Raw genomic sequence first — 27,511 nt, forward strand, 5'->3', positions numbered from 1 at the left:
TAACCATCAGAAACATAATTCTGAAATGTGTTATTTTAAAGGCATTTCTGATTCCACTCCCAAATGATATGTGTATATATAAAAATTTCTGTGTGTATATGCAACACATATGTATACACATACATACATATAATATATAAAAATTGTCTTTTTAAATAATAGATCCATGGTTTAAAACCCAAGTAAATAATTCCTACAGTAATCAGTAATACACTGTAAAAACTCAGTTTCATAAGAATAGCTTTTTCATATTTATTGCCCAGATATATTTAAAAAGTCCAGTCTTTTAATATAATATGGCAATAGCCCTAATACATCTGTAAACAGAATATTACTAAAAAAGGTTTAAATTGGCATGTAAAATACTATGATTATGGATGCATGAAATTATCAAATTTTAAAGCATCTTAACATAATCATGTACAACTATGTACAAAACATACATAAATCTCAATTTAAAACATATGAAAGAGGCAATTTCAAATCACACAAGACGTAATAAATATAGAGCTCGCTTTGTTAAAAATCTACATTGTACATTCAAGTAAAGGCAAAACTTCCAATGCCAGTTTACACTTGAGACAAAATTAAACATTTACAATAATTGGTTTCCTAAAAGTGCTACTTTTTATATCTATAAAAGGAAACGCTCCTTTTCTAGTGCTTCGATTTCCATCTGCAATGTCTCTACATTCCTTTGTTCACAGAACCAGAAGCTTCTGTTACTAAAAATCCAAAGCTTTTGTATCTTTTTCAATAGATAACATTTCAATTCTTTGGGGAAGACAGGAGAGGGAAGTCAGAACAAACAACTCAGACAATCTTTCTTAAAACCATTAAATATGATCAAGTTTATCCCACTTTGCATCTTAGACAAGACAATTTACGAACACATTAATTCCACTCGGTATGCCTATGGTAAGCCATCTCTGTGTTCTATGGATGAATCTGTACAAGCCAGAGAGCGTGAACCAGAGCAGCCTCCTTCCTGTGAGTCCGGTCTTGATGCCATGCTCCATTTCTGAGTTGTACATCCCCTTCCTATCTGATTTGGTGTAGCGTCTTCAGTAATCACATTCAGTACACTGCTTGAACTGTTGAAAAAAAAATGTCAGTATTACTCTATTTATATTTGCACTTCATTTCCAAGATGTTTTAAAAACTTCATGTCTCACAAGCAAAGTTTCCAAATTATAGGCTAACTGGAGGGGCAAATGATTTCACTGCAGTCTCCAAGTACGCCCTGACTTCCTGGCCCCCAGAAAACACCACAACAAATAGGAGTCAGTTCTGTCTCTCTGAAGACCGGGGCTCTTAACAGACTACAGGACCAGTGTTCCACTTTCTCCATGTCTTCCCCACATAACCACTTCATTTCTCCAGATTACCACTTAAAAGCAGCTAGTACAATTTCAATAATATAGTCCAAGATGTGTTAATTTAAAGTGATATCTACTATTGTCACTCAGAAATACAGGAAAGCTATTTATTTTTCTTAAACTAAAAGTACTGCCCCATTGAACAGTCATTTGTAAGTTGAGTCCAAGCTTTACAGAAGAAATCCTTTTATTAAGGGGATTTGTTCTACGAATTTTAGGTTCAGTCAAAAAGCCACACTTGAGGACCTGGAGGGCCATATGTGGTCTCAAGGCCACAGGTTCCCCACCCTTGGCTTAGAACATTTCTCAGAAGACTTAATTTTGGCTTCCTATATGCTATTTTCACATGATTGTAGGAACTAAAAGATGTGGGTTCAAATCCAGGCTCTGCTCCCACGAGGTTCTCTCCAGAATTCAACATCTGCATGGTAAAATGAGCTTTGTGGGCTGGATGTTCCCCCTAAGGTCCTTCTCCTTGTTCAATATTATATACTCCTCAAAAAGATTGTGGAAAGGTCTCAAAAACTGTTGTCTTGAGTAATAAAAATCTGAATTTTATTACTGAAATTACTGAAAAAAGGGCCATCTCTGTTAATAACTAAAACTTCTTCACATGCCAATACTGTAACAAATACACAACTGGACCTCTCTCAGATAATGTCCTTGAACTCTATGCCATGAAGATACAGGACAAATTAAATTACCTTAAGGATTTTTTAGGTCATTTAGTAATAGAATGCCCTGCACCAGAAGATTTAAGACACTTTTTACTGAATTCCACTTCATAGTGAAGTTACATTAAAGTTGTAGTAGCATGGTTTCTTTTTATAAACATATTTTTGACAGTTAACCTTGTTCTAGAATCACTTTTTACAGTTTTGTTCTAATTTCAAAGGCTGTTAAGTATGAAATAAGGTAATAATATCAACTTCATATGTTTTTATTATATTGGTGGGCCTTCAGAGTAACAGAAGAGGAAATGCTATTATCCATTTTATTGATATAAATCTACATTACTAATCAAATTCAAAGATAACTTTTGGAAGAGGATAATTAAGCCAACCATGTTGTTTTGTTGTTGTAATAAAATTCAAATTTTTCCACTCAAAAGAAAATCCTTACTTTTTACAGGTTAAGTAAAAAACATACTTAACAACAACTATGCCACACAATTCTTACTGGCCACTCCTGGTAGAAGACTTTTTAAAAGAGTTCCATAAGTATATTCTCTGGACTCATATTATTTCCATTTTGACTGACAATTAGTCACTCTTTCACTTAATTTAAAATTTTGTCTTGGATTTAGTTAAGATCCAACAAATAGTAAAAGACATTGTCAAGCTTGCTACTATCTTTCTTTAATTATCTATTTCAATTCTGATGAATGATAAACCAAAAACCTCATGTTTTTGCTAACATTTTCAATGATTTGACAAGCATTTTTTCCTTGGACATTTTTTTCTGTAACTGCACTCTTATGTTCCCTTAAATTCTCACCTTTCTTTTCAAATCATGTACAGATTAATACAGAGGGCTATTCTTTTTTCCCCCAGATTGGTACTTTTTCTTTTAAACAAAGCCAACCAATCCTGTGACTACTGAAGGAGAATTTTTTATCAGCATTCCTGTTGCATAGGGCTTGGCTGCTCTCACTCTCCTCAGCTCCCTGCTCCCTGAAACCCACATGCTCCAGAGTCCCTGAGCTCCAGCTCATGGCTGCTTCTACTCTACTCTTTTCTTTTCTGGGGTCTAGGCCACACCAATCAGCTCCTACCCTGCTGTTAACTGATGACCTTGCTTCTCTCCCAGTACTTGTTTCTGCTCCAACTCCCGACCTGCCCTTTTGTTTGCTCACTCACTCTTTGTCCCTATCATACATCCAGCATTTTCTTAACAGTCCACTGGGGAAAAGTCCAACCCAAAGTGTAGCATATGAACCCAAAAGAAAATAAACAGGATGTAAATGTAAGGATACTCTAACATAGGCAAAGGGGAAAGAGTAGAAAAGGTGAAATCTAAAACACATCAATAGACATCTCTCAGGTGATTCAGTTATTTTCCCATATCAGATTGACTCTTCTTCGAAACTCATACTTAGTAGACTGTTATATGTTCCTTCTTTTCCTATTTAAAGAAATTTTAAAAATAGATATACAATAGATGTTTTCCCCATAAACAAGCTTCTAATTGTTAGGAAAGGATTTGGTATTTGAAGTACTTTTTAAAAAGCTAACTAAATCTTGTCAGTCATCTTAAATCCCTGCATTTTAAGAGGATTTTAAGTAACTGAACTAACATTATCACGTCTGTATGTGATGCCTGTATTTGGTCATACGTTAAGTTACTTTCTTTGGACAATGGAAAGTTCTTCCGTGGGCAAAGCCTTTGACGTGGCAGCTTCGGCTTCACAAGTCTATAAAGATAAGGTCACCCATTTAATACCTAGATTCTGATATATGGTGAATTGTCTGGAAAAGCTCTGAAGTAGAAGGAGAAACAGGAAGAGATTTAGTGAGTTTAGACGCGCGTACTGAAGACTCGTTATACGCAGAATAAGGTTTTTGTCCAGGTTTGGAGTGCAGCGTTAGATTGTCCTGATCAGAACCTGAAAAAGAAAAAGAGTAAAAAATGTTCATTTCTTGAGAGATTCTGAACTGCAGAAAGAATAATCATGTGAAATGGCCTGGTGCAGGGTTGGGGAACCTATAGCCTCAAGGTCACATGTAGCTTTCTAAGTCTTCAGGTGCAGCCTTTTTGACTGATCCCAAGTTTTACAGAAGTAATACTTTAAAAAAAATTTTTTAATACATTTAAAAAAAATTAACATTCACCATTTTTTCTTTTATTAAATTTATTTTTAGTTTTCAATATTCACTTCTATAAAGATTTTGAGTTCTAAATTTTCTCCCACTTCCCTCCCTAGAAGATGGCATGTATAGATAGGCTATACAAATACATTCATGTTAAACATTTTCACATCAGTCATGTAGCAAAAAAGAATTAAAAGTTAAGGAGAAAATTACAAGAAAAACAAATCCTTTTATTAAAGGAATTTGTTCTGTCAAGTTTGGACTGAGTTAAAGGGTCACTCCTGAGGACTTAGAAGGCCCCAAGTTCCCTTTCCCTGGCCTAGTGATAGAGGTTTTGAGCATCCTTTCAGTCCTAGGATTCCAACTTCTTCAGGAATGCTTTTCGGTTATTAAAAATAACTCTGAGAAGTGTTTTGGAGTAAGGAACTCCACCGACACATATTTGGATGTGTCAGTGACTGGGCAATCCACTAATTTTTCAGTGACTCAGTTAATTTTAATCTACAATTAATCTCAGCTACAGATCAGTCATTGAATTGTAATGATGAAGGGAACTTCCATGTAGGGAGTTGTCCCCTGAACTGATAAAATCATAGAACTTGCCAGAGATTTTATAAGACTTTAAAATGAGTTACTCTGTACTTATTTCAAAAGGATAATTTTATCTGTCTGGATACTCCTTCCATTGATACGGCTCTAACTCCCTCTGGAATTATGTAAATAGTCATTAGGAGTTGTTTTGCCTGAAAAATTCATCACCTGATACGGCCAACCTTGCAATGAAGCTCTGAACTCAGGCCAGCTGGTGCTCAGACAGCAGTCATCATATCTGTCACTGCAACTGTAAGCTAAGAAGGATTTGCCACATCTTGTGTTCCACCGCAGGGCCTCCTACATCCTGCTCACTTTCATACCAAAATGAGGCATCAAAGGAGGAGCTCAGGAGGATTCTTCAGAATATTTAATATATTACAACTGAGTTGAAGGCTGTGAATTTTTAATTATCATTACTGATGCAGTCATGTTCAGTCTGATTGTAAGAAACAAAAATCCAAACTGATTTTGAAAAACAAAAATAACATCTGCATAGTAATTGCTTGCAGTAATAAACATGCAACCAAATGGATAAATATCCTCAAGTTTGTTTTTCATTTGCAAACTACTTACTTCCTGAGAAGGCACTTGGAGGTTTCCCATTTTCTGAGTTCTTATTGTCAAAAGAAGTCATGTTTAAGAACTGTTGCTTTAGCCAACCAGCTCGGTCTTCTTCAAAGGCCTTTCTCTATGAAAGGACAGACACAATCACATAAAAATCTAACAAATGCCTCTATACATGCCACCATTTCATTTATTTCCTTGTGGTCATCCCTGGAAACATTAGCTAAAGTGAGTTTTCCTAGAAATTTATGGAAAATCTATTAGTTCATTTAAGAGAGCTAGACTTCAAACTTACTATAGGCAACATTTACCCTCTGTCTAGTATATCCAAGTGTGAATGTCCTCTGAATTAAGCAGTTTAAAAAAAACAAGGCACAGTGGTGCATAACTTGTAAATAATATAAAATGTTAAGAATCTAAAGTTTCAAATGAAAGCAGAATACACTGATAGACTATGTTTCTGTACATCGTCAGTTATCAATGGGAGGCAATATCTGGTATTGAGAAAAAGTACTAGGCTAGTTCTAAGACAAAGGATTGAGTCTTCAGTCACTTATGTGCTGTGTGATCTTGATCATCACAATCACACCAATCAAACCAAATTTAGTTTCTATATTTGTAAAAGGAAGATATCTGCCTTTTCTACTTCACAGCGGGGTGTAGGGGTCAAGCAATAATATACGGAGAAATACCTTTTTATGTGTAACACATGACTGATCAATATAATGATCCAAAATAACTCCAAAGGACCCATGATAAAAAATGCTATCCACCTCCAGAGAGAGAGCTGAAGAACTCTCAGTGCAAAATGAAGCATATTATTTTTCACTTTATTTTTCTTTCCTTTTAGGGGGGGTGGTATGTGACATGGCTAAAATGGAAATATGTTTTCTAAGACTTTATATGTATAATGGGTATTGTATCACTTTTCTTCTCCATGGGCAGGGGAGAGAGATAATTTGGAACTCAAAAATTTTTAAATGAACGCTAAAAATTAATTATAAAAATAAAGGTAAAGCGTTTACCAATGTTAAATATTACATTAAATTGTCCTGTTAGGATCATTAGAACATAGTGAGTACTAAAAACTGGTAAACTTCCATTCCAGCTATAAAGGACAAGAGCCAAAGAAGTGGTTACAAGTAGCTTCTAAGCAGTTATGAGTGAGATCCCATAACCCTCTTCCCATATACACTAAAATAACCTCACAGAGGAAGGGACAGAAGTAAAATAGAGAACAAATCAATCTTGCTTTCCTTCCAGGAGATAGTAGACATACTGTCAAATAAGGAGGTCAAGCAGAAATGCTACTCTTTCTGGACACCGCCTCTTGATACAACATATATTTCTGACAAGAAATAACTGACTCTAATCAGTAAAGAGTTCCATTTTAAAATCAGTGTTAACCTTTAAAAAATAAGCTAGAAATGTTTGAAGAAACCAGGCATGGTAGAACACCCCTATAATTCCTGCCACTGGGGGAGGATGAGGCTAGTGGATCTCTTAGGCAATGGGGTACTGAAATGTAACAGGGTCAAAGCTGATCCAGGGCCTATAACCAAATATGGCCCCAGTACAGGGAGTCCCCAGGAGGAGAGAGATACCAGACTGCCTAAGGATGGAAAAACTTACCCAGAGCAGAAATATGGAAGTTAAAGCTTCCATGCCAAATGATATTTGAATCAGGCCCATGAGTGGCCACCGCACATCTAGCCTGGGTGAGATAGGGAAACTTGTTCTAAAAAAAAGTCTAAAGAGAAGTTTCCAAAAGATCCAGTGCACAGATTATTAATATGAACTAAACAATAAAAATAAAAATCCATGCTAATCCAAGAATATTCTAATTTGCTTCTAAAGAGTTTGAGCACAGACCATGCATTTGATTCGTTAGGTGAACACACAGAGAAGGCAGGAAGTGGTTTATAGTTTTTAAGGCACACTAATAATCATAATAAATGCTTTGGTATGGATGCTTTTTGAATATGACCATTCCAGCTCTAAACCTATGCTATGACTGACTCTTGGCAGAAATGCATACCTCTAGCCCCAGTCGGATAGCAGCTTCGGTAAAACTCCGTCTTTCTTTCTCAAAGTTCTTTTTTTGTTCTTTAAATAAGGCCCATTCCTCTTCAAGGCGTTCTTTTTCTTCCAACAAATAACAGTCTTGCAATAATGAGGAGGTGTCATCATCACATGCAGTGGTGAACTGCTGCTGCAAATCAGAAAGAAGCCTGTTACAATTCCAAGCTGCTCCCCCGGCAGGTGGAGGGCCCTGCAGCAGCCCTCTCTACAAGTCAGTTTGGAAAAACGCTTTCAGTACCATTAAAAGGAAAGAACACTATCTTCAGGGATCACAGGACACAGCAGTTAAACTAGGTACCAGAAATCTACCTACCTGTAAAAGTTGTTGCTGTGTTTGGATCATTTCCTTGCAATGCTGAATTTCCAACTCCAGTTTTTCAGTTTCTTGTTCATGATCCTGTCTTGAGATAACTTCTTCATCCTTAAAATCTCCTAAGTGTACCTTGGATACTGCGATTGAGAAATACATTTAACACTGGTATAAAAGTCTAATAAGGGTATCTAAGGTTCTCTTGCATATTCTTCCCATTCAAGACTTTTCATAGATTCTTATGCAATTTGACCATTTCTAAAGGAAGAGATCTTTCCTGTTCTAAATCTCAAAATGCACCTAAATAAATCTAGACTTCAAAATCAAATGCCTTCAGTATCACACACGTACAAAAATAAGTAGGTTCCACTGCGATTACAGCTAGCCTGCACCTTACTATGTTAGAAACTAAACAGAATAATTTCTTATGTATATCACAGTTTCCCACAAATTGTCCATCTAACACATGACTTTTACATTCATTTGTCCAAACACTTATCTTGGCTAAAGAAAGATAGTTTTCACAGCTATGGATATTACAGCAAGATTCTGCAATTAAATTCATGAATTATATTTTGTTGCCATTTTTATTTCAAAGCAAATTATTTAACTTGGGACTTACTACTGTATTACAGGCATCAGCACACAAAAATGTTAGCTGAGACTTGTTCTCTGGTATTAAATGCAAAATTTATAAACTTTAAGCCACTTGTAAAATCTAAGCACAATTTATTTATTGCTGATAATGGCTGAAATCAAAGTAATATAAACACTTAGTTTGGGGAATAGAAGTATAAACATTATCTTACTAGTCATTCTTCTCTGAAGACATTTGTCAGCACTGAGTTTATGGCTGGGCAATTTATGATGACTTTTTTCTGTAGAACAATAATTCCTTCAAATAAATAGGCTTGCCCAACAACCAATTTATTAATAACTAAAACTCTATGTAATTTCTGTTTGAAGTAAACATACAAAATATTAAAGAATGTATTCTAGAAATCTAAACTAAGAAATGCCTAAGGCATAAGGAAAGATGGAAACACTATGTCAATTGACATGGCATTATAATTAGTGCTTGATTTAAAAATGTTTAGAATAAAAACGAAATTACCTGATTCACTCCCATTGATAGACTATATTTATACTGCAGGCACCCAAATGTGCTTTTCTCAAAGATTTACTGTATATGCACAGTATGTTTCTCCAGGCAAAACAACACTAATAAAATGTCTAAAAGCAGACAAAATTTTGTATTTCTAAGTATCATGCTTTAAATATCTGTTCTAGGACATACGCTTGAATGTGACCCCTAACTAGTTTTCTAGGTATCTATTCAACAAAGGTTAAAAATTATATATGAACATAATACCACTATAACCTCTGCAATAAATATTTATATTCAAAGATGTTTCTGTAAGATTTATCAACACATTCATCTAAACACTTCTTTGGGAAGTGTTATCACATAAGGTGTCACAATTTAGCTAAAAATGGATAGAATCTACAATCACCTTGGTTATCAAGTTTTTCAACATGACTTTTCAGAATTCTCCACTGTTTTCTAATGCTATTAGTAAGCTGCTCTCTCACAGTTTCACAGGAGAGTTCCCACATATTTTCTTTACTTAGTTCTGAAGTATCTTCTTCAACATCCGACAGCACCTATACATAAATGGAAGAATTTATAGAAATAGAAAAAGAGAATAGAAAAAACAGAAAAACTTTGGATACATCAACATTGTAAGTCATTAATTGAACTGATGAAATGTTATCAATTTTTCCATGTCATCCTTACATAGGCTTTTTATAAATTTATTTTCTCCTGTTAATCATCATTTCTCTCCCTAACTTAGTCCTGCTGAGAAGTATATAGTGAATTCTATCTTAACACCTCACATAATATAGAAGTGACCCCAGCAATTCAAAAAGCTGCAGAGTAAGAGGAATGTGAACCCTTATAGCAGTCTAGGCCCTACAACAAACTGAAGAGCCCATGAGGAGCCCTTCCAAACCCAAGCCTATGATCCCAAGGACTCCCAGGGGCTAATTTTTCTGAGGATGAGTCTAGATAAACTAGAGAGTCTTTCATCACCAGGGTGACTGCAGAAGGACGAATCTGTAGATCCCATGTCCAAGGCAAGAGGCAGTATAGTATAGTGCAAGCGAAAAGACAGGCAGCTTTGACCTCAGGCAAAAGACTGGGTTTCAAGTCCTGCCACACACTGGCTGCGTGACTTGTCATCAGGCAATCACAACTTCATAAAACTTACTAGATTAAAAGAGAAATGAATATGCATGTGGAACCCAAAGAGTTCACAATCCAGACAGAAGTTTTCATTTTTCCAACAGCAGGACAAAGGAAGAAGGAAATAACAGAAATCACCACTCAAAGGTTCACGGCATGGAAGGGGGAAAAGGACAAAACCCCTCCTGAATGAAAGGAGCAAGGCAACGGCAAAAGACACGTTATTTTCCCTTGGGAACTGCTAGGGCCTAGATTGGATGGTCTCCTTATCTACAGGGTTCCAGCTGCAGAGTTTCTCAAGCCTAGCACAGAATGACTGACACCTGTCTTGACTCCCAAGGACAACACAGGGAGTCCAGCTTAGTATGCAAAGAACAAATAATGTCTGCTCAGGGGGGTGTAGGTGGGGAGGGGATGGGCTTCCTCCTTGACACATTCAGGGCCTCCTGCATTCTCTGGGTCCAGTGTTTCAGAAAAGTATGGCAACTCAAAAATACAAGTTTAGGGGAACCCCTAGCAATCCTTAATAGACTTCACAAGAGTTCCTGAAGCTCTCAGTGCTCCATGGAGCTCTCTTAGACTTCACAAGGCGCTGACCTGAACTAGTGGGTAGAGTCTCCTCCTGAGGAAGCATCACAGTCAAACCCAAAGAGAACATCTCAATCTGCAGGGCTGGGGGGTAGGAGGTCCTGATGCTAACTGAACAACAGACCCTGAAGTGCTGTGGAACAAGAAATACAATACACACACATTTGCTTTTTGATACTCCTTGGAACTAGTTAGATAACCATCAGGAGTAAGGCCCTTTATGTCTCTCAGATCCAGCTATCCTCTCTACAAAATGACTAAGTGGCTGTAAAATCTCTCCCAGCTCTAAAGTTCTATATACTATGTGTACCTCACAGAAAAGAAAGTAATGAATAATGAATTTCTTAACATTCTTTTTATTCCTCTGGTAGAAATCAGATTTAATCAAACCAGTATTTACCCAAATACAGGTCTCCTTAACAACAGGAGGGGGAAAAAAATCCATGAAGTTGTTTATAAAACAAAATGTACACATTAGCCCCTGCTTTCCAAATGACTTCCACTTTATAACTAGAGAAGCATTTCTTTGGAAAATTCCTCAGCCCACACATCAAATCACATTTAATGAGACTCTCTGAAATGTTAATAGCACTGAACCAAAGACAACCTAAACCTGAGCTCAAAAAACATCAAAAAATAAATGCCGAAGATAAAGTCAGCCTGAATAAATGGGAGCAACATACAGTATTTTTAAGTGACCAACCAAGAAATTAATTTTATAGTCCTAAAAATTAGAGGTGCAATGTCAATTTGCATTTTACTGAACAACATCAAATTCATTTTCTGTTACATTAAAATTTCATCTATTGAGCTTAAAGGAACTTTGTACTCACCCCCTGGTTTACCCATCATAGTGAAACTTAGAACCAACAAAAACTCATTCATACTAAATGGTGCTACATCATGTTACTTTTAAAACCCAGAATCTCGGATGTTTTTCTTTGACCTTTACCAAATTTCACCTCAATACAAACTGACCAGTCATGTTCCAGAATAAAGGGAAAATATTTTATTTGTGTCTTTGTATCTTTTAGGGCCTACCTACTACAGTGAATCAAACATTATGAGAATTTACTTAATGATTGCTGAATTGAAATAAACCACTGGTTTCAGGCTGCATTTTCTACAGATCACTCAGTCATGCACATAAACTGAGGGAAGAAAACCCTATACAGTTGTCTATCATACAATTAAATTAATATTTAAGCATGTTTAAAAAGATAAAATACAAAAGCTTCAAGCTGGGTTTCAAAGAGGAAAGGAAGACAGGAAAAGAGTTCTACAAGAAAACTTGGGTATTTTGGCTTCTCCAAAGTTAAATACAAAGACCCTAAAAAAATACAGCATGCTACTCACTTGCTAATTGATGATTTATAGCTAGTTTGCCCAATTATCAATTAAAGAGAGCTCCCTGGCTTAAGATCGTCTAGACCTGCCTAAAAAGAGAAGTTGGCAACATTGCCAATTAGGCAAAGGAAGGACATCTGAGAGGGCTTTACTGATACAGGCCACATGTGACTCTACAGGCCTAAGGTTACTGGTGTTAGTAAAATTCCTGCTTGTCTGAAAGCAACAGAAGTCTAGAAAGCAGCATGACACAAACCCCAAATTTACCTATCGAGTAAAAACCTAAATGTCTAAAGAAAAATGAAAATGACTCTGACTCAATCTAAATCACATCTGTAGAACTACTTGGATACAGATTAGAATCAAACGTTAGCTACACTTTAAAAAGTCAACCGCAGTCCCAGAAATGACCAAGGAGAATTGTCTACATTGGAGTGCCGGTCCTCTAAACAACAAAATCTAGAAGATTCAGGACACTGCAGCTCCTAACACCACAAAGCTCTAGACTGAGGCTCAGAGTAAGGGTCAATGCAAATAGACAAAGACTTGGATTCTGCATATATGGATATTTATAAGAAGACCTGGATTAAGAGCAGTACCTAGAAATAATAGTACCAACTGGAAATAGAGAAGCAGAGTTAGCATTTTTAAATAAACTTTACTGAAACAAGAGTCATAGCATATGCCCTCTGGTAGTCTGTCATACCTGCAGCCACGTTATTTGGAAACAAAAATAACCTCCTGCAGTCTTATGTATTAATGTCAAGGACCTGTGATTTCATCACTATGAAAACTCCCTCCTCCTCTGATACAGATTGTAGCTCCCTAATTTATAGCCTAAGAGAGCTGCCTGCCACTCAAAAGCTAAATGTCCTGTTCGTGGTCATTTGGATAATAAATAACAGTCAGAATTTGAACCCTGGTGTTGACTCCAAGTGCAGCACTCTATCAACTATACCCCACTGCCTTTTATTTTATAAATAGTCATAACAATAAATTAATGTTTACAAATGGCCCATTAAAGTTTGCAAATTACTTTTCACAACTTGTGTTGATGTATTGGGGTACAAGTGTTATCCCCATTTCTCACATGAGGAAACCAAGGTTCTAAGAGGTTGTGACTTGGCCATGCAAATATCTGAGGCAAGATTCACATCTCAGTAGGATAGTCAGTCCACTGTTCTCTCCATTACAGCACTGCCATCTCTCTACAGATATACAGAGCAATCATATTGGCTAGTAAGTGATTAGATCCTTTTTGGATGCAACAACTCAAGTTCTAAATTAAGCAATTCTTTTCACTAACCCATCTACCCTCTAACAGCATCCACCTAGCTTATGGGCTAGATACTTAATTTAATCTTTCCAGAAGACTTTTCATATCAAACTATTAAAATCAAGAAAAATTAATCACTATCTTAAATACTTTCAGAGAGAAACTGAGAAACAAATTCTACTTTCTATCAGTGTGAGGGCCATGTGCATACATTAAGGGCCATAGATATGGTACTAAAATCTCAGCAAAACCACTGTATCAAAATAACACATGTAGAGTTAGACAAAAGAATATGCTGTAATGGAAAAATCTATAAAGTGTTAATCAAAATACTTAAGCATGAGTCCCAGGTAAGCTATAAATTGGTTGTTACACCTTAAGTAAGGCCCTTAAGCAATGTAGGTCTTACTTTTCTCATCTGTAAAATTAAGGGGCTAAATAATATGATCTCTACAGACATCTTTTTATCTCTAAAATTCTAGGCTTTTATGAGCCAATTTCTTGGGTTTTAAAGTAGGTAGTATTTAAGGATATTTTACATTGTAACAGTAATATAAATATGCTTAGTAAAAAAACCAATATTTGCTAGGCACGTTATTAAAATTAAAGAAAAAATGACAAGAAATACTTCCATATGATATAAAACCTTCTGGTCTGAAATAAGAGCACATAGATGAGTTAAACATTGTTGTTCCCCCAATTCCTGGCTCCTAACTCTGGCAGTGACCACACAAGCTTAAGCTTTCCTTTATAGTAATGGCTGGGGTAGATCATTTCTAGCCACCATCCCCTCCCCTTGCCCAGCCACCAACTGAAGGGCATACCTAACCTGGACACTCAGAAGGCAACTAGATCACTCCATTCCATTCCTAACTCAAGGATCTGGAGCAAGAAAAAATTTAGGGAGGGGCATTAACTGAGAAGCCACAAAGTACAAACACAAGTGGCAGAGAGCAAGATGGCTAGAGAAAAGTATGGGGAAAAGTCAGACTTCTCAGGAGGAAAAAAACTGCAGGGAAACAGAGAAAAATGGATAGGCAGCCCAGGTCACAAGAAAACTAAGAAATATTACATAACAGAAAATATACTAAAATCTTCCAAAGACAAACAAAGCAAGGTAACAAATTTGACAGGTCTCCTAGATATAATGGAGCAACTAGTAGATGCTTTAGAATGGTTCAAAAAAAGGACTGGAAAAATTAAAACAGTAAGCAAGAACAGAAGAGCTCTCAATAACTCAGCAAGGTAAGACAATTTTCAAAATGTGGAAGACACACTACAAGGAACTGAGGTTCTGAAAAGGAGAATGGCAGGTGAATAACTCAAAACACATATCTAAAGAAAAAAACTGGCCAAACAAAAGGGGCAGGGGTTAGGAGGGAGTTGGAACACCTGAGTCCTATATAAGTCAAAGTAACTGACACGGAGAATGGAGTGAATAGAAATAATCTGAAGTCAAAGGGCTGCCAGAAAAACACGGAGGAAAGAGCCTGAACATTATAGAATAGTAAATAATTTAAAATAGAATAGGATTTAAAAGAATTCATAGGACACTGAATAAAAGACATCTCCAGCTTTGATCACCAAGGCATTATGGTTAAACTGTAGAATTTACACCCATCAAAACTACAAATATTGCAATCAAGTAAAAGTACTTATGCTCTCAAAAAAAAAAAATAAATTTGGGTAGTTCAGCACTATTTTTTGTCTAAAATGAACAAGCTATTGAAACATTTCAAACAGTAAGGGGATCAGGATAATATATCTTACAAAGGTAAGTCTGTAATATGTTCATCAACAAAAACAGAAACAATTTTAACAGGGGAGATATTAGAATTATTCCTTGAAAAGACTCCAAAAAATGAAAAGACTATTTGATGTGCAAATAATTCAAATGGCAGAAACACAAGAAATATAAATAAATAAAAGCAGTAAAATAAGTCTAAATAAGGAAAATAATTTTCTAGAGCTATCCCAGGCCATTGTTTAAACAGAAAATTTTTATATTGCTCAAGGAGTAAAGAGAATATATATTTATAATCCAGGGGCAAAAAGACTCTAAGAAGTTCTAATGGTCTAAGAGGAATAAAAAAATCGGGAAAAAGGAAGAAGAAAGGAATGGACAGACATTACAACACGTTACCTTATAAATTTTATTTTATTCCTTTTTTTTTTTTTTTTTTGGTTGGGGGAATTTGGAAGGAGGAAAAGGGTTGGAATTCAGAGGATAGTTTCAGGCCAGGATAAAGAAGAGAAATGATAAAAGGAGGTTGGGGACATGTCACCAGCAATTTGACTATAAAAAGGGAAGGAAAATGGGGCAAGTGGGATAAGAATATTGACAGGGATTTAGGATGAAGGAAACTGGAGGCATGCTGAAATGTACTTATAGAAAAGGAAAGAAAAAATCTAAAGGGAAGGATGACATCTTTGAGTCAAAGAACAAATCACAGAAATGATTAATAACTATGTAAAAAAATGACTATACACCTAAGATTGGGAATGTAGATACTAAGAGCTGTTAGAGGCAAAATTACCTTTGAAAGCATAATAAAAAAATAGAGAGAAAGTAAGCATATAATTTTAAAAGAAAGCCAGAAAATTAACAATTCTTAAGAAATCACAAACCAAACTGTCAAAATCACACAATAAAGAGACTAAATTAAAAATAAAAAGTTTATAGAAGTGAAAACAAAATCATGACTGCTTTTGGAAAATTCTAGTAACAGTTGGGGAAAATCAAATTATAAGAATAAAAAATGAACAAGGTGAATTCACAATGAATTATAAAATATAATTATAAAAATTACTAGAAATTACTATACTCCATTATAGGACAGAAAAAATGAAAATTTAAAGGTATTAGATGATTGTTTTTTACAAAAATATAAAATGACCAAATTAACAAAGACATTCCCCAATTGCAGAAAAAAAAAGTTAAGTCATAAATAAATTACCCCAGGGGAAAAATCCCTTGTATAGACAGATTTATGAGTAAATGTTATCAAATTTCCAAAAAGCAATTAATACCTATTGCAAAATCTATTCTCAATAATTAGAAAACATGGCACTCTTAACAACAAGCTCCTTAAATTCAGATGCCCAAATAAGGACATTATAAAATAAAGACAAAAAAGAGTCACACAGATCACTAGGATACTATCACAAGTAATGTGAAATAAAACTTTAGCAAAGGTACTCCTGCAATATATAAAAAAACTATTCACTAAAAATATACTTTATTAAGACCAAGCTGTTTTTCTACTAGGGGACACCAAGGATAGATCAACATTAGGATAAACAAAAATCACAGGATTATAACATATAGCATTAATTTATAGTGTTAATAAAAACCTAGCAAGTATAACCATGGAAAATTTCTTCTTTAATACATGAATATATGTACACGTACATACATATAGATACATTATATGTAATAGTTAAGGGGACAGAAAAAATAATCTGTAGTTGAAGATAAGATAGCCTACTTTAAAATCTCCAGATAAAGGAGAAATAACAGACAAAAAAAGCTTAAATAAAAGAAGAGGATAGAGAATAAAATAAAAATCATTGCTACTTCTATACAGAATCAACAAAAACTGAGAGAAAATAATAGAAATCCCACTCGAAATGATGAACTTCAGAAATGCAAAACTCTGAGAATAGGTAAGAATGTCACTCAGGACTTGGAATGGGGAAGCAGGAGGCTGTACCGGTAATGTATTGTTGCTTAAGGGAAGATCTCTGCCATCCATTAACAGGCGAACCTTCTGTCACGTGGAAGCCTGAGTCACATTAAGTCTACGTCACAGGAACAGGAGGGTGTGGAGCAGGAAGGTGAAACAGGAAGAGGCAGGGTCAGAGCAGTCAGAACTGAGAAGAGAGAAGCAGGCAGCTGGCTTGCTTGAGAGAGTGAGCTTTGTTTGTGATTTGTTGAAGGGAGCTGGTTTGTGGGAAGCCTAACAGAGGGAAGGCTTGGGATGTATGTTGCCCTCTGAATCGTGATTGTGCAAAGATTTCTTTGTTGCTGTGATGGGTGTTTGAATAAATGCTTTGGTTCTGTCTTCCATGTAAAAAGTCTGCTGTATTTTGCAACTCAGAATTGTGCTGGCATATGCCCCCACAGGTGCTATGAATATCACACTGGTGCTACTGAGCATTCTGAAATGTTCTTACAGAAGGAGAAGAAGAAGACACAGACACAAATGAAGAAGACGACGACATCCTGAACAAAGAGTGGGTCATGGAAATGATTAAGAGCCGTGTAAATACATATATACAAGTGATTAATAGCAACCTAAAGACACACATACTCAGGACTTAAACACAAATAAAAGGAGGCATTTATATAAACAAATAATTAAAGAATCATTTGTGTATAATAAAATCATGCCAGTATAATAAAAGTGACTATGCTACCTAAATTAATTTAGAGATTTGTGCTATACCAACCTGCCAAGGGAGAATGCTTTATAGAAATAAAGTAACAAAATTCATTTGAAACAACAAAAGAAGCCTTGACTCTCAAGGGCAGCAATCAACAAAAACTGGAGTGAAGGGGTCAATGGCATCATCAAGAAGTAATATCCAAGATTATTTAATGCTAATTACAAAATATAAACAATCAGTGGAACAAATTGGAAAGTAAGACCAGAAATCAGTGAACATAACAGTGCAGGTTTCATAAACCTAAGCCACCAACTAAAGAGGGCAAGGACTCCCTAGTCCAGCTGGACTGTTGGAAAAACTAAACTGAATGGAAGCTTGCCAGAATTTGAACTAACATCTTAGTCCATGTGCATACAGAAAGCTCCAAAATTATACACACCCCAAATATAAAAGACCACATTTTTAAGAAACCACGAGAAAATAGAATGAAGTGCCCACAAAAAGCAGGAGGCAAATTTGTAACCAAACACAAAAGAACACAAAAGAAAAACAGTGTTGGTCACATTAAAAGAAATTCTGCATAAATAAACTTAATGTAGAAGAGAAACAAGTGAATATGAAAAAAAGTCTTTCATTAAAGCTCTGATAAAAGTTTACTAAGACAAATAAGTAACTAGCATATACAGAAATAATCAACAAGCATATGAAAGCTTGCTCCGTCTCACTAGTAAGAGAAGCGCAATTAAAACAAGTTTTGCATCACACCAAGTAAATTGGCAAAGGTATTAAAAATAAAAGTAATCGATGTTAAAACAGCTGTGAGATGATAAAAACAATAATATTCTGTTGGTAGCCTATGAATCAGTCCAATCATTCTAAAAAACAATACGAAATTGTCTAAGTCACTTAACTGTTCAAACCTTTTAACCCAGAAAACCTACTAGTATATGCCCCCAAAAGAAGACAGACAAAAAAGGGGCAGAGGCAAGAGAGAAGATTTACTGTGACAGAAAATCCGGAAACAAAATAGATACTCCATAACTGGGGAATAGATCTGTCATGTCAACGCAGAAGCAAGCAGAAATGTTCTATGGCGAAATCAGCCATCACTGAACTTGAGGGCTGCAGGCCCTGAATTTGCCTGTCGCAGCTCAGGCTCTGCCTGCCTGTACTACTGGGGCAAGTCTTCTAAACTCCTCTGGTCTTCAGCCTCCTGATGTGTGAAGTGACAGAGTCAGACTCAACTCCTCTCTAGCTCTGGCTCTATGCTCCTCCTCCTGGAATGAAATGATTACTTTCTTCTCTCAAGAGAGGGCGGGATACAAAACACAGGGATAACTATGCATACAATATCCAACTATTAGAATCCACTGCTGTGTCATTTGGCTTGGCTTAAATGTTTTTTAGAAGAAAGGGTTCAGTGGAGATGGTAGCAGTTAAGAGAAAATAACCAGCATTATAAGCAAAAAGAAACTTAAAATTTCTTTCTAAAAGCCTTTTTATTTTTCAATTATACCAAAGAAGTCAGTGCTTACTTGCAATTATTAATCTGAACAAAAAGCTATTTAAACAAATTTGGCTGTATTATTCTACACTATTAGGGTTTTAACATTTATTCTTTTAAATGAAGAATAATCTTTATTGGGTAAAGACCATGTGCTACTGAACAAAATTATTTCATGGAGAGAACACTGAATTAGGAGTCAAGTAAAGCAGTAAATTTTAATACTGGTTCTATCACTAACTAGCTGGTACCTCTGGTGTTTCTATTTCCTCCCCTATAAAATGGGGATAATACTAAAATCAAGCAGTACCTATCTTACAAGACTGCCATCAGACAAAAATGAGATAATGTATCTATGAAAATGCTTAGAGAAGTGTGACTCACTTAAAGCCTGAAGGTTTTTTTAAGGAATAGTTATAAAACTGAGATACTTAGATGAAAAGTGTTACTAGTATTATTATGAATATAGTATGTCTCTGCATGCGGCTAACCTTGAAACAAACAACAATAAAAATCACTTCAAGTAGATTAAAATAATACAACCAATGAGATTCAAATTGTTTAAAAATCTTTGACAAATACATTTCTCTTCCAAGCCCATTCAAGCCAAGTAATTTGGTTTTTTGTTTTATTCTACAATGTTTAAAACCTTCCTTGGAGATGGGTTTTTTTCACCTGATGACCTCATCAGCTCTCAGAGATTCAATTACTATCTCCATGCAGATGACTCCCAAACCTACATATCCAGCCCTATGCTCTCTCTGAGAAGCTCTAGTCCTGAATTAACAATTGTCCCTACTAGACATGCTGACTGGATGCTCCTATTTCCCACCCAATGCAGCTCTCTTCTAAACTTCCTGTGTGCTGGTCAAGGGCATCAACCTAGCTTCCAATCCCCGAGGTTCATGAACCTGATGTCATCAATTCTTCACCCTCCCTCATCCAGTCGGCTGCCAAATCTCCTCATTTCTCTCTCCACCCCATCACTCCAATATGTCTCTTATTATCCACTCATCGAGTATTCATCACCTCTAGCCTGGAATGTTACAAATAAAACTCTTTTCTCTTCCCAGCCCAATTCATCTGCTACACAGTCACCAAAGCGGTTCTCCTTAAGTGAAGTTCTGATTAAGCAACGCACGTGGCCTCTCTCCCAGTTTAAGCAACTTCCAGTGGTCCTCCATTGCCACTAAGATCAAACATACACTACTGTTGGCCTCTGAATCTCTTCTAAAACTGGTCCCTTCCTAGCTTCCCAGTCTTCACACGCATTTCAGTTCTCCATGCACTGTGACACCGCACAATGAGGTCCTCTGTCCTGGCCGTCCCATACTCCTAGAATGCGTTTTCTTGCCTCCACCTCATAAGTCCTTTAATTTCAAGAATGCAGCTCAACAACCACTGTCTACACAAAACTTATCCCAATCTCTGTTCCCTACCTCCTAGTTCCTTCCCTAATGACCTTGTATTTATTTTAAATTTATTCTCTACATATTCTCTAACACTTATATATGTACAGGCTGGCTCTCTCAATAGAACCTAAGCTCCCTGAGAGAAAGGACTGCTTAACTTTTTGTCTTTATATCCCCGTGCCTAGCGTAGTCCCTGGCACACAGCAGATACTTAATAAATGCTTGCTGATTAAGACAGAGGATATTTTTTCCATGACATATTACAAAGAGCTGCGTGAGGCACTGAATATATAAGCAATAGTCCCTACCCACTGGGAACTAATACATTCAGGAGGGATACATTTAAAAAAAAATATAGGCTAGAATGGGATAAGTGTTTATGATATGATGAGAGCAGGATTATTTGTAGATGAGACAGAGGGAAAAAATCAGCACAGAGCTTTCATGAAAGAAATCAAAGAGGTAAAAGGAAGGAAATGAAACAAGTATTTATTAAGCACCTCCTTTGTGCCAGGCACTGTGCTAAATGCTTTAAAAAGATTATCTCATTTGATCCTCACAACAATCCTGAGAGGTAGATCCTATTATTATCCCCAATTTATAGTTGAGAAAACTGAAGTAAACAGAGATTAAGTGACTTTACCAGTGCTCACAACTAGTAAATGTCTGAGGCTAGATTTGAACTCAGGTTGTTCCTGACTCCAGGCCCAGTGCTCTATCCACTTTACCACCTAAATAAAAAAAAAAATCAACAAGTCGATGTGGAAATAATCCATTCTAGCAATAGGAAACAATGTGCACAAATGCAGGGGGTTGATCAAGAAAACCCCAGTTTGTCCATAATGAATTAAGTGTGAAAGGGAATAGTGTGAAATAAGGCTGAGTTAGACTTATAAGACCCTTAAAAATCTTCAATTCTTCTTGCAAGCAATGGGAACCACAGATTTTTGGCGACACTCACATGATTAGACTTATGTAAGAGGTCTAAAGAATGGATTGTGAAGGGGGAAAGGAGGCTGCTATAACAGTAATACAGACATGCCCAGGATGAGCTGATTATATTCCTTCCCAAAATGATCCCATCTAACCTTTCTATTTCTGGGCATCTCTATCATCCATGCTGAGTGGAAAAGAGGAAGAAATTAACAATGAAGCAAGAGAGGTGGTACCAGAGATACAAGAAGATAATGTGTAGTATGGTATCAGAAAAATTAAATAGATACATACAGTCCCAGGACTGTCTTCAGCTTTTCCTTTAGGTTTTTGCTTTTGTGGTGTCAGAAGAGAAATCATTTCCTTTTTCATTTGCTGAAGGACTTTCTTGAGTTCAGCATTTTCCAACAGAATTTGCTTCTGGCGTTGTTCATAGTCACTCAACAGAACTTTATACATTTCATCTTCATTCCTGTGAGAGAGGGGTCCAGTCAACATGAAGTGCATGATAAAAAGAAATTTAATTTAAATACATCAATTTGTCAATTTGAAGGAAATGTTACCTAGCTTCAGTTTTGCCAGTTCTCCAAGCACCTCTCTTTCCATCTGCTCTCCCTACATAGTTTAAAATATCCATAGCTAACAATAAGAAAAAAGAAAAGATATGTTACATGTTTTAAACTTATTGAAACCAGAATCTACACCATACAATGATAAGGAGGAAGAAAAGATTACAGGTCAACCTGAATCTTTACCAGGTTTCAAACTACATAATTCATGGGCCAGTCCAACTTTCTTCCCCCACAGAAGTTCCTACTGAGGGAAGATAAAATGGAAATGTTGAGAGGTGGGGGCTGAGATAAAGCTACAGCCCAATAAGAAGTAAAATAAAAATGAAAAAACCTATGATATAAACTTGTGTGTTTATGACTGGTTTTACATATTTGAATACCATCATTCTAAATGGCAGTCAAAACAATCTATGCAATTTTAGGCTATGCTGAGGCATAATAATGTCCATCTTGCTTAGTTCTGTGTATGCCATCCTAAGGAAGGGCACTGATAAACTGGAGAGTGCCTAGAAGAGAAAGACCAAGATGGCAAAAAGCTTCAAGATCATGCCTATATGAGCCTTGGTTGGAGGACCTGGGTTTACAGTGTCTGGAGAAATGAAGATTTTTGAGGGAGGGATATGAGAGCTTATTTCAAACATCTGAATAGCTGTCATATAACAGGGGGAACAGACCAGGGATGCTAAATCTGAGGTCTATAAACTTTCTAAAAATATTTGATAAATGCATTTCAAAATAATTGGTTATCCTTGTGATCCTAAATATTTTATTTTATGAATTTACAAACATTATTCTGCAAAGGGGTCTCTTGGCTTTATCAGATTACCAAGGGGGCCCAGGACAAAAAAAAGTTACAAACCAAACATATACAATTCACTGTTTCAGCCAAAACCTCTAAAAAAGCTTTGAGGAAAAGATGCTTTGTCATTTGCCATTTAAAAATTTTGTCATTACAATGTACTTTACAAAGATTAATATTTTTCATCCTCCTAATGTAAGTAGCATAAATGCTAGGGACTGGTGATCTCATCACCATAGGTATTCCTTTCAATAATGCAAATCACAATATATCTGGGTTCTTTAACCTTTGAGCCTTTGTCTATGCCCTCCTGTATATGGGATGTGGCTGGGGGCTAGAGAAGGTGAGCTTCCCATCCAACACACTAGGGAGCTTTCTTCCACATCTACCTCAGCTCTTCAAACTATATAGCTATCCATCAGCTATTTCTTGTTCTTGCTATATAACTTGCTTACCATCTTTTCCAGGTGTATATCAGATAACAGCCTTTATGCCATGTTTCTTGGGTAATTCTTGGTTGGTAAGAAGCATTAGGCTACTCACACACACAATGCACCTCATATACCTCATTATCCCCTGGGTGACTATAAGCTTTAATTTTTCAGAGAATGTATATCCAATGACTCATAGCCAAAGAGCCTCACCAGAACAGAAAAATACTGGTGTTTAAAAAACATCTTGTTTCAAGAAGAAAGTCTGGAATCATTAAACAGCAGTTGGTAAGACGTATTAGCCTACTCATACACACAGTGCACCTCATATCCTCCATTATCCCCTGGGTGACTGTAAGCTTTAATTTTTCAGAGAATGTAAATCCAATGACTCATAGCCAAAGAGCCTCACCAGAACAGAAGAATACTGGTGTTAAAAAAAAAAAAGTCTTGTTTCAAGAAGTCTGGAATTGTTAAAGAACAATACAATTTCCCAAAGACAATCTAAATCTAGGCTACTCTCAACTTCTTGTTCAATTCTAGTCCCAGCTCAGCATCCATTCGAGATACATATGTTGAATGATCAATTCCAAGGGATAAACCAACAAAGTACACATATCATAAACAGACAAACAGGCATTCTCCATCCTTTTTTTTGTCCCAGTGTGGAGAGTATCAGGCTGAAATGTAAGAAGGTCTGCAAAGTTCTAGGCTTGATCAAGAAAATGAGTGTGTAAAAAGTCCTACCCTTACAGATGAAAAATAAGTCTCAGAGAGGTTAATTTGCCAATTAGTAAGTTACAAAACAGAGATTTTAAGACTTACATCTCTTCAATATATGTACATACATACATATATATGTGTGTATATATATATATATATATATACACACACTACAATACTATACTATTATGTAGTACATGTGAATGCAAAGTCATGAACAAATGAAAGTTTCCAACTTTCAAGATTTAGGCAAAGTATATACTACTGAATGCTTGATTAGTTAGAAAGTATACAAAGTATACAAAATCTCAGAACTGGTAAAGAGTCATCAGCTACTCTACCTTAAAAGTTTTAATAGATGATGCTGAAGATGACTTCCAGCTCTACACATCCTATAGGCATATATTTATTTAGGCAGCTAGGTAGCACAGTGGATAGAGTGCTTAGCCTGGCCTCAGACATCTACTACCTGTGTGACCCTGGACAAGTCCTTTCACTTCTGTCAGTTTCACTTTCTCTAACTCTAAAATGAAGATCCTAACAGCAACTCTCTCTCAGGATTGATGTGAGGATCAAATGAAATAATATTGTAAACTGTTTAGCACAGTGCCTACCAAATCCTAGGCTCTACAGACATGCTAGCTGCTACTGTTATTCAGCTCTTATTAAATAGTATTAATAGTGAATAATTAATGGTGCTGATAATATTAATATTGCTAATATATATTTGAGGATGGTAGGGTATAAAGTCATGGAAAAATATTTCAGGTTTCAAGTTTCTTTTCCTTGATCTTTTTATCTTCCCTCTCTCTCCCAAATGTACACATTTTTAGCCACTTTGTATAATTAACATTTAGAACTTTAAATCAAAATTATATTGCAAGTTTTCAATTTTCTTACTGTAAAGGTGGTTACGTTGCTAATACAATGCTTCTAAAGTAGAGCTCAAACTCTTATAAAGCAAAGAAAAAGACCTAGTAAAGATATACACTGTGAAACAGGAAACTGTAAAATAATTCTCTAAAAAATATTTTGCCCCTCAATACTTTTGACAGTTGTGTGATCAATCCCCAAAGAACTTAAAATTCTCCTTGCCCAACCACAGCCCAAGTTAGTATGGTCTTCAAAAACAGTCCTGAAAGATTCTTGCAAGAAACATCAAAACTGCTACACCAGCAACAAAATTTTAAGGATTTGGTTTTAAATTACCATTGATGTTTTTTTTTTATATCCACAGCATCTACCACAGTGCTGTGCACATAGAAGGCATTTAATAACTTCATTTCATTAGCTCATAAATCATTTCCCAAGTAGGCAATCAACCAATCTTAAATTTCCCTAACAATTTTCTATCAAAATGTTTTGTTAGGTACATTAGACATAAGCTTTCCCAGATGGTATTACAATCAAAAGGGGGCAAAATATTCACTATCCCAAGCTCCAACAGTGGTCACCAATCTCCAAGTCATGCCCACTGAAACAATTGAATGCAGATTGGGATACCCATCTCAAACTGTGCCTCTCTTGCCAATCTAGCAAACTTTTATGATATTCCTAGGATAGATAATTTCCATTACTCTCTTTAATCTACTTTAGTTATCTGAAATAACACAAAAGCTTCAAGGTAATATCAACTAATAATTACTTTAAAAACACTAAAAAAGATTCATACAGAGTTAAAATAAGGAATAGCAACAAAATCTATTATGCTTCAGCTGAACTGAAACAAGGCCCAGCAAACATGATTTCAGAGAAGGTACCACAAGAGATAAGATGAACAGAGACAAACAAGAAAACCGTATTAGTTCTACAAGCACCACAGATGATGTAACGTGTATATACACCCCCCCCCACATACACCCACACATCTATATATACCAAATAGCAGAGCATCTAAATACTTAAGGAAAAAGTTAATTAAATTATAGGTGGAACTAGAGAGAAAAAACTATAATAATAATGGACCCTCAAATGGACTCCTTTAGACCTAGATAATTTAACAAAAATAAGAAATTAGGTATCTGAATAAAACTTTAGAAAAATTAAAAATTTTGGATCTGACTGATTACTGATTGAGAACAGAAAAAACCTCACTGAAATGCAAAAAAGTAGACATACTGAGCCCATCATTTACTGAGCACAATGCAGTAAAAATTATATGAAAGAATCCAAATTTAACTGTACACCAAATACTGAAAAAAAACTAGTGTGAAAGAACAAATCTTAGAAACAAAAAAAAATTCAATAAAATGACAATAATGAGATAACATACCAATGCCTAGAATTCAGCTAAAGTAGTCCTTAGAGAAAAAAAATATTTATAAACATTTTCAACAACAAAAGGAAGAAAAACTAAATCAACGAGCTGGGTATGTAACTAAAAGAACTAGGGCAAGAAATCAAAACACTTCAAAAATAAACAACTTCTAAAAGTCTAAGAGATGTGAAAACAAAATAAAAATGAATTGATGAATAAGCTTAGGAGCTGGTTAGAAAAGAAATTAATAAAATTGATAAAAAGTTAATAATTTAAGAAAGGAAAGCCAAAAAATAAAAAATGGAACTCACTGAAGAGCAAATAAAAAAATTGTTAGAAACTACCTTGTCTAATAATATGCCAACAAAACTTTCAACTTACAATAACTTAATGAATACTTACAAAAATATAAAACGGTAGACTAACAAAAAATAGACTAATTAAAATTCACTATCAGAAAAAGAAATTAAACAAAGTCATAAATGGACTTCCCAAGATAAAAGTTCTCAGACTAGATGGATTTACAAATAAATTCTATCAAAATTCAATGAATAAGTAATTCCAATATTACATAAACTGTTTGCAAAAATGGGGGGAGACTTCATAATTTCTTTACATGACACAAATATGGTCTTTAATACCTAAACAAAGAGGAAAGGTAAAGCAGAGAAATAAAACTACAGGCCAATATGCTTAATGAATACTGATGCCAAAATCTTAATATGAAATTGTAGCAGTCTACAACAACACAGTATTCAAGATCATATATACACTATAAGCAATTGAATTTACACCTGGAATGTGGAATTGTTCATTCAATGTAAGGAACACATAAATTAATATATAGTAAACCATTAACATTAATAATAAACCACATGATTATCTCAAGAGATGCTAAAAAAGACTTGACAAAACCCAATATTTCTATTAAAAACATTTAAAAAGGTAGAAATAAATTTTCCTTAACATAGCAAGCAGCAGTATCATTTAAACTAAGAATAAATATTAAATGTAAATGAGAAAAGTTGGAAGATTTTCTAATTAGGAAAGAAAGAATGTCCATTACTATAACTACTGTTTAATAACATATTGCTACAAATGCTAGTTAATAGTGATGAGAACTAGAAATGGAGTGAATAAAACATAGGCAAAGAGGAAATATACCATAGCTTTCTGCAAGATGATATAATTTTATCTAAAACTTTACAGTCAACTAAAAATTAATTGAAACAGTAAATTCAAAGTTGCAGGATACAATCTATAAAGATAAAAGCAAAATTTGTGGAATATAAT

The 27,511-nt window shown here is 35.4% G+C and overlaps 1 protein-coding gene across 23 annotated transcripts in view; it reads right to left on the bottom strand.

The window, feature by feature from the left end:
- Nucleotides 1–227: 227 nt before the first annotated feature.
- Nucleotides 228–27,511, bottom strand: part of SSX2IP (SSX family member 2 interacting protein) — a 68,202-nt gene continuing 40,918 nt past the window's right edge. For 10 of the 23 annotated variants that reach the window (XM_072648896.1, XM_072648887.1, XM_072648886.1 and 7 more), the window contains 9 exons: nucleotides 22,000–22,075; nucleotides 21,731–21,908; nucleotides 9,254–9,404; nucleotides 8,549–8,617; nucleotides 7,743–7,879; nucleotides 7,386–7,559; nucleotides 5,357–5,471; nucleotides 3,822–3,984; nucleotides 228–1,094 (listed from right to left, as the gene is read on the bottom strand). In XM_072648896.1, the coding sequence (XP_072504997.1) occupies nucleotides 914–1,094; nucleotides 3,822–3,984; nucleotides 5,357–5,471; nucleotides 7,386–7,559; nucleotides 7,743–7,879; nucleotides 8,549–8,617; nucleotides 9,254–9,404; nucleotides 21,731–21,908; nucleotides 22,000–22,075 (1,244 nt within the window). In that variant the 3' untranslated portion in view covers nucleotides 228–913. Of the gene's footprint in view, nucleotides 1,095–3,718; nucleotides 3,793–3,821; nucleotides 3,985–4,948; nucleotides 5,220–5,356; nucleotides 5,472–7,385; nucleotides 7,560–7,742; nucleotides 7,880–8,548; nucleotides 8,618–9,253; nucleotides 9,405–21,730; nucleotides 21,909–21,999; nucleotides 22,076–27,511 lie in introns of those variants that run through there. The other 13 variants (XM_072648898.1, XM_072648891.1, XM_072648897.1 and 10 more) reach the window with 8 other exon arrangements.

Source organism: Notamacropus eugenii, chromosome 2, assembly GCF_028372415.1.
Source record: "Notamacropus eugenii isolate mMacEug1 chromosome 2, mMacEug1.pri_v2, whole genome shotgun sequence".
Lineage (NCBI taxonomy): Eukaryota > Metazoa > Chordata > Mammalia > Diprotodontia > Macropodidae > Notamacropus > Notamacropus eugenii.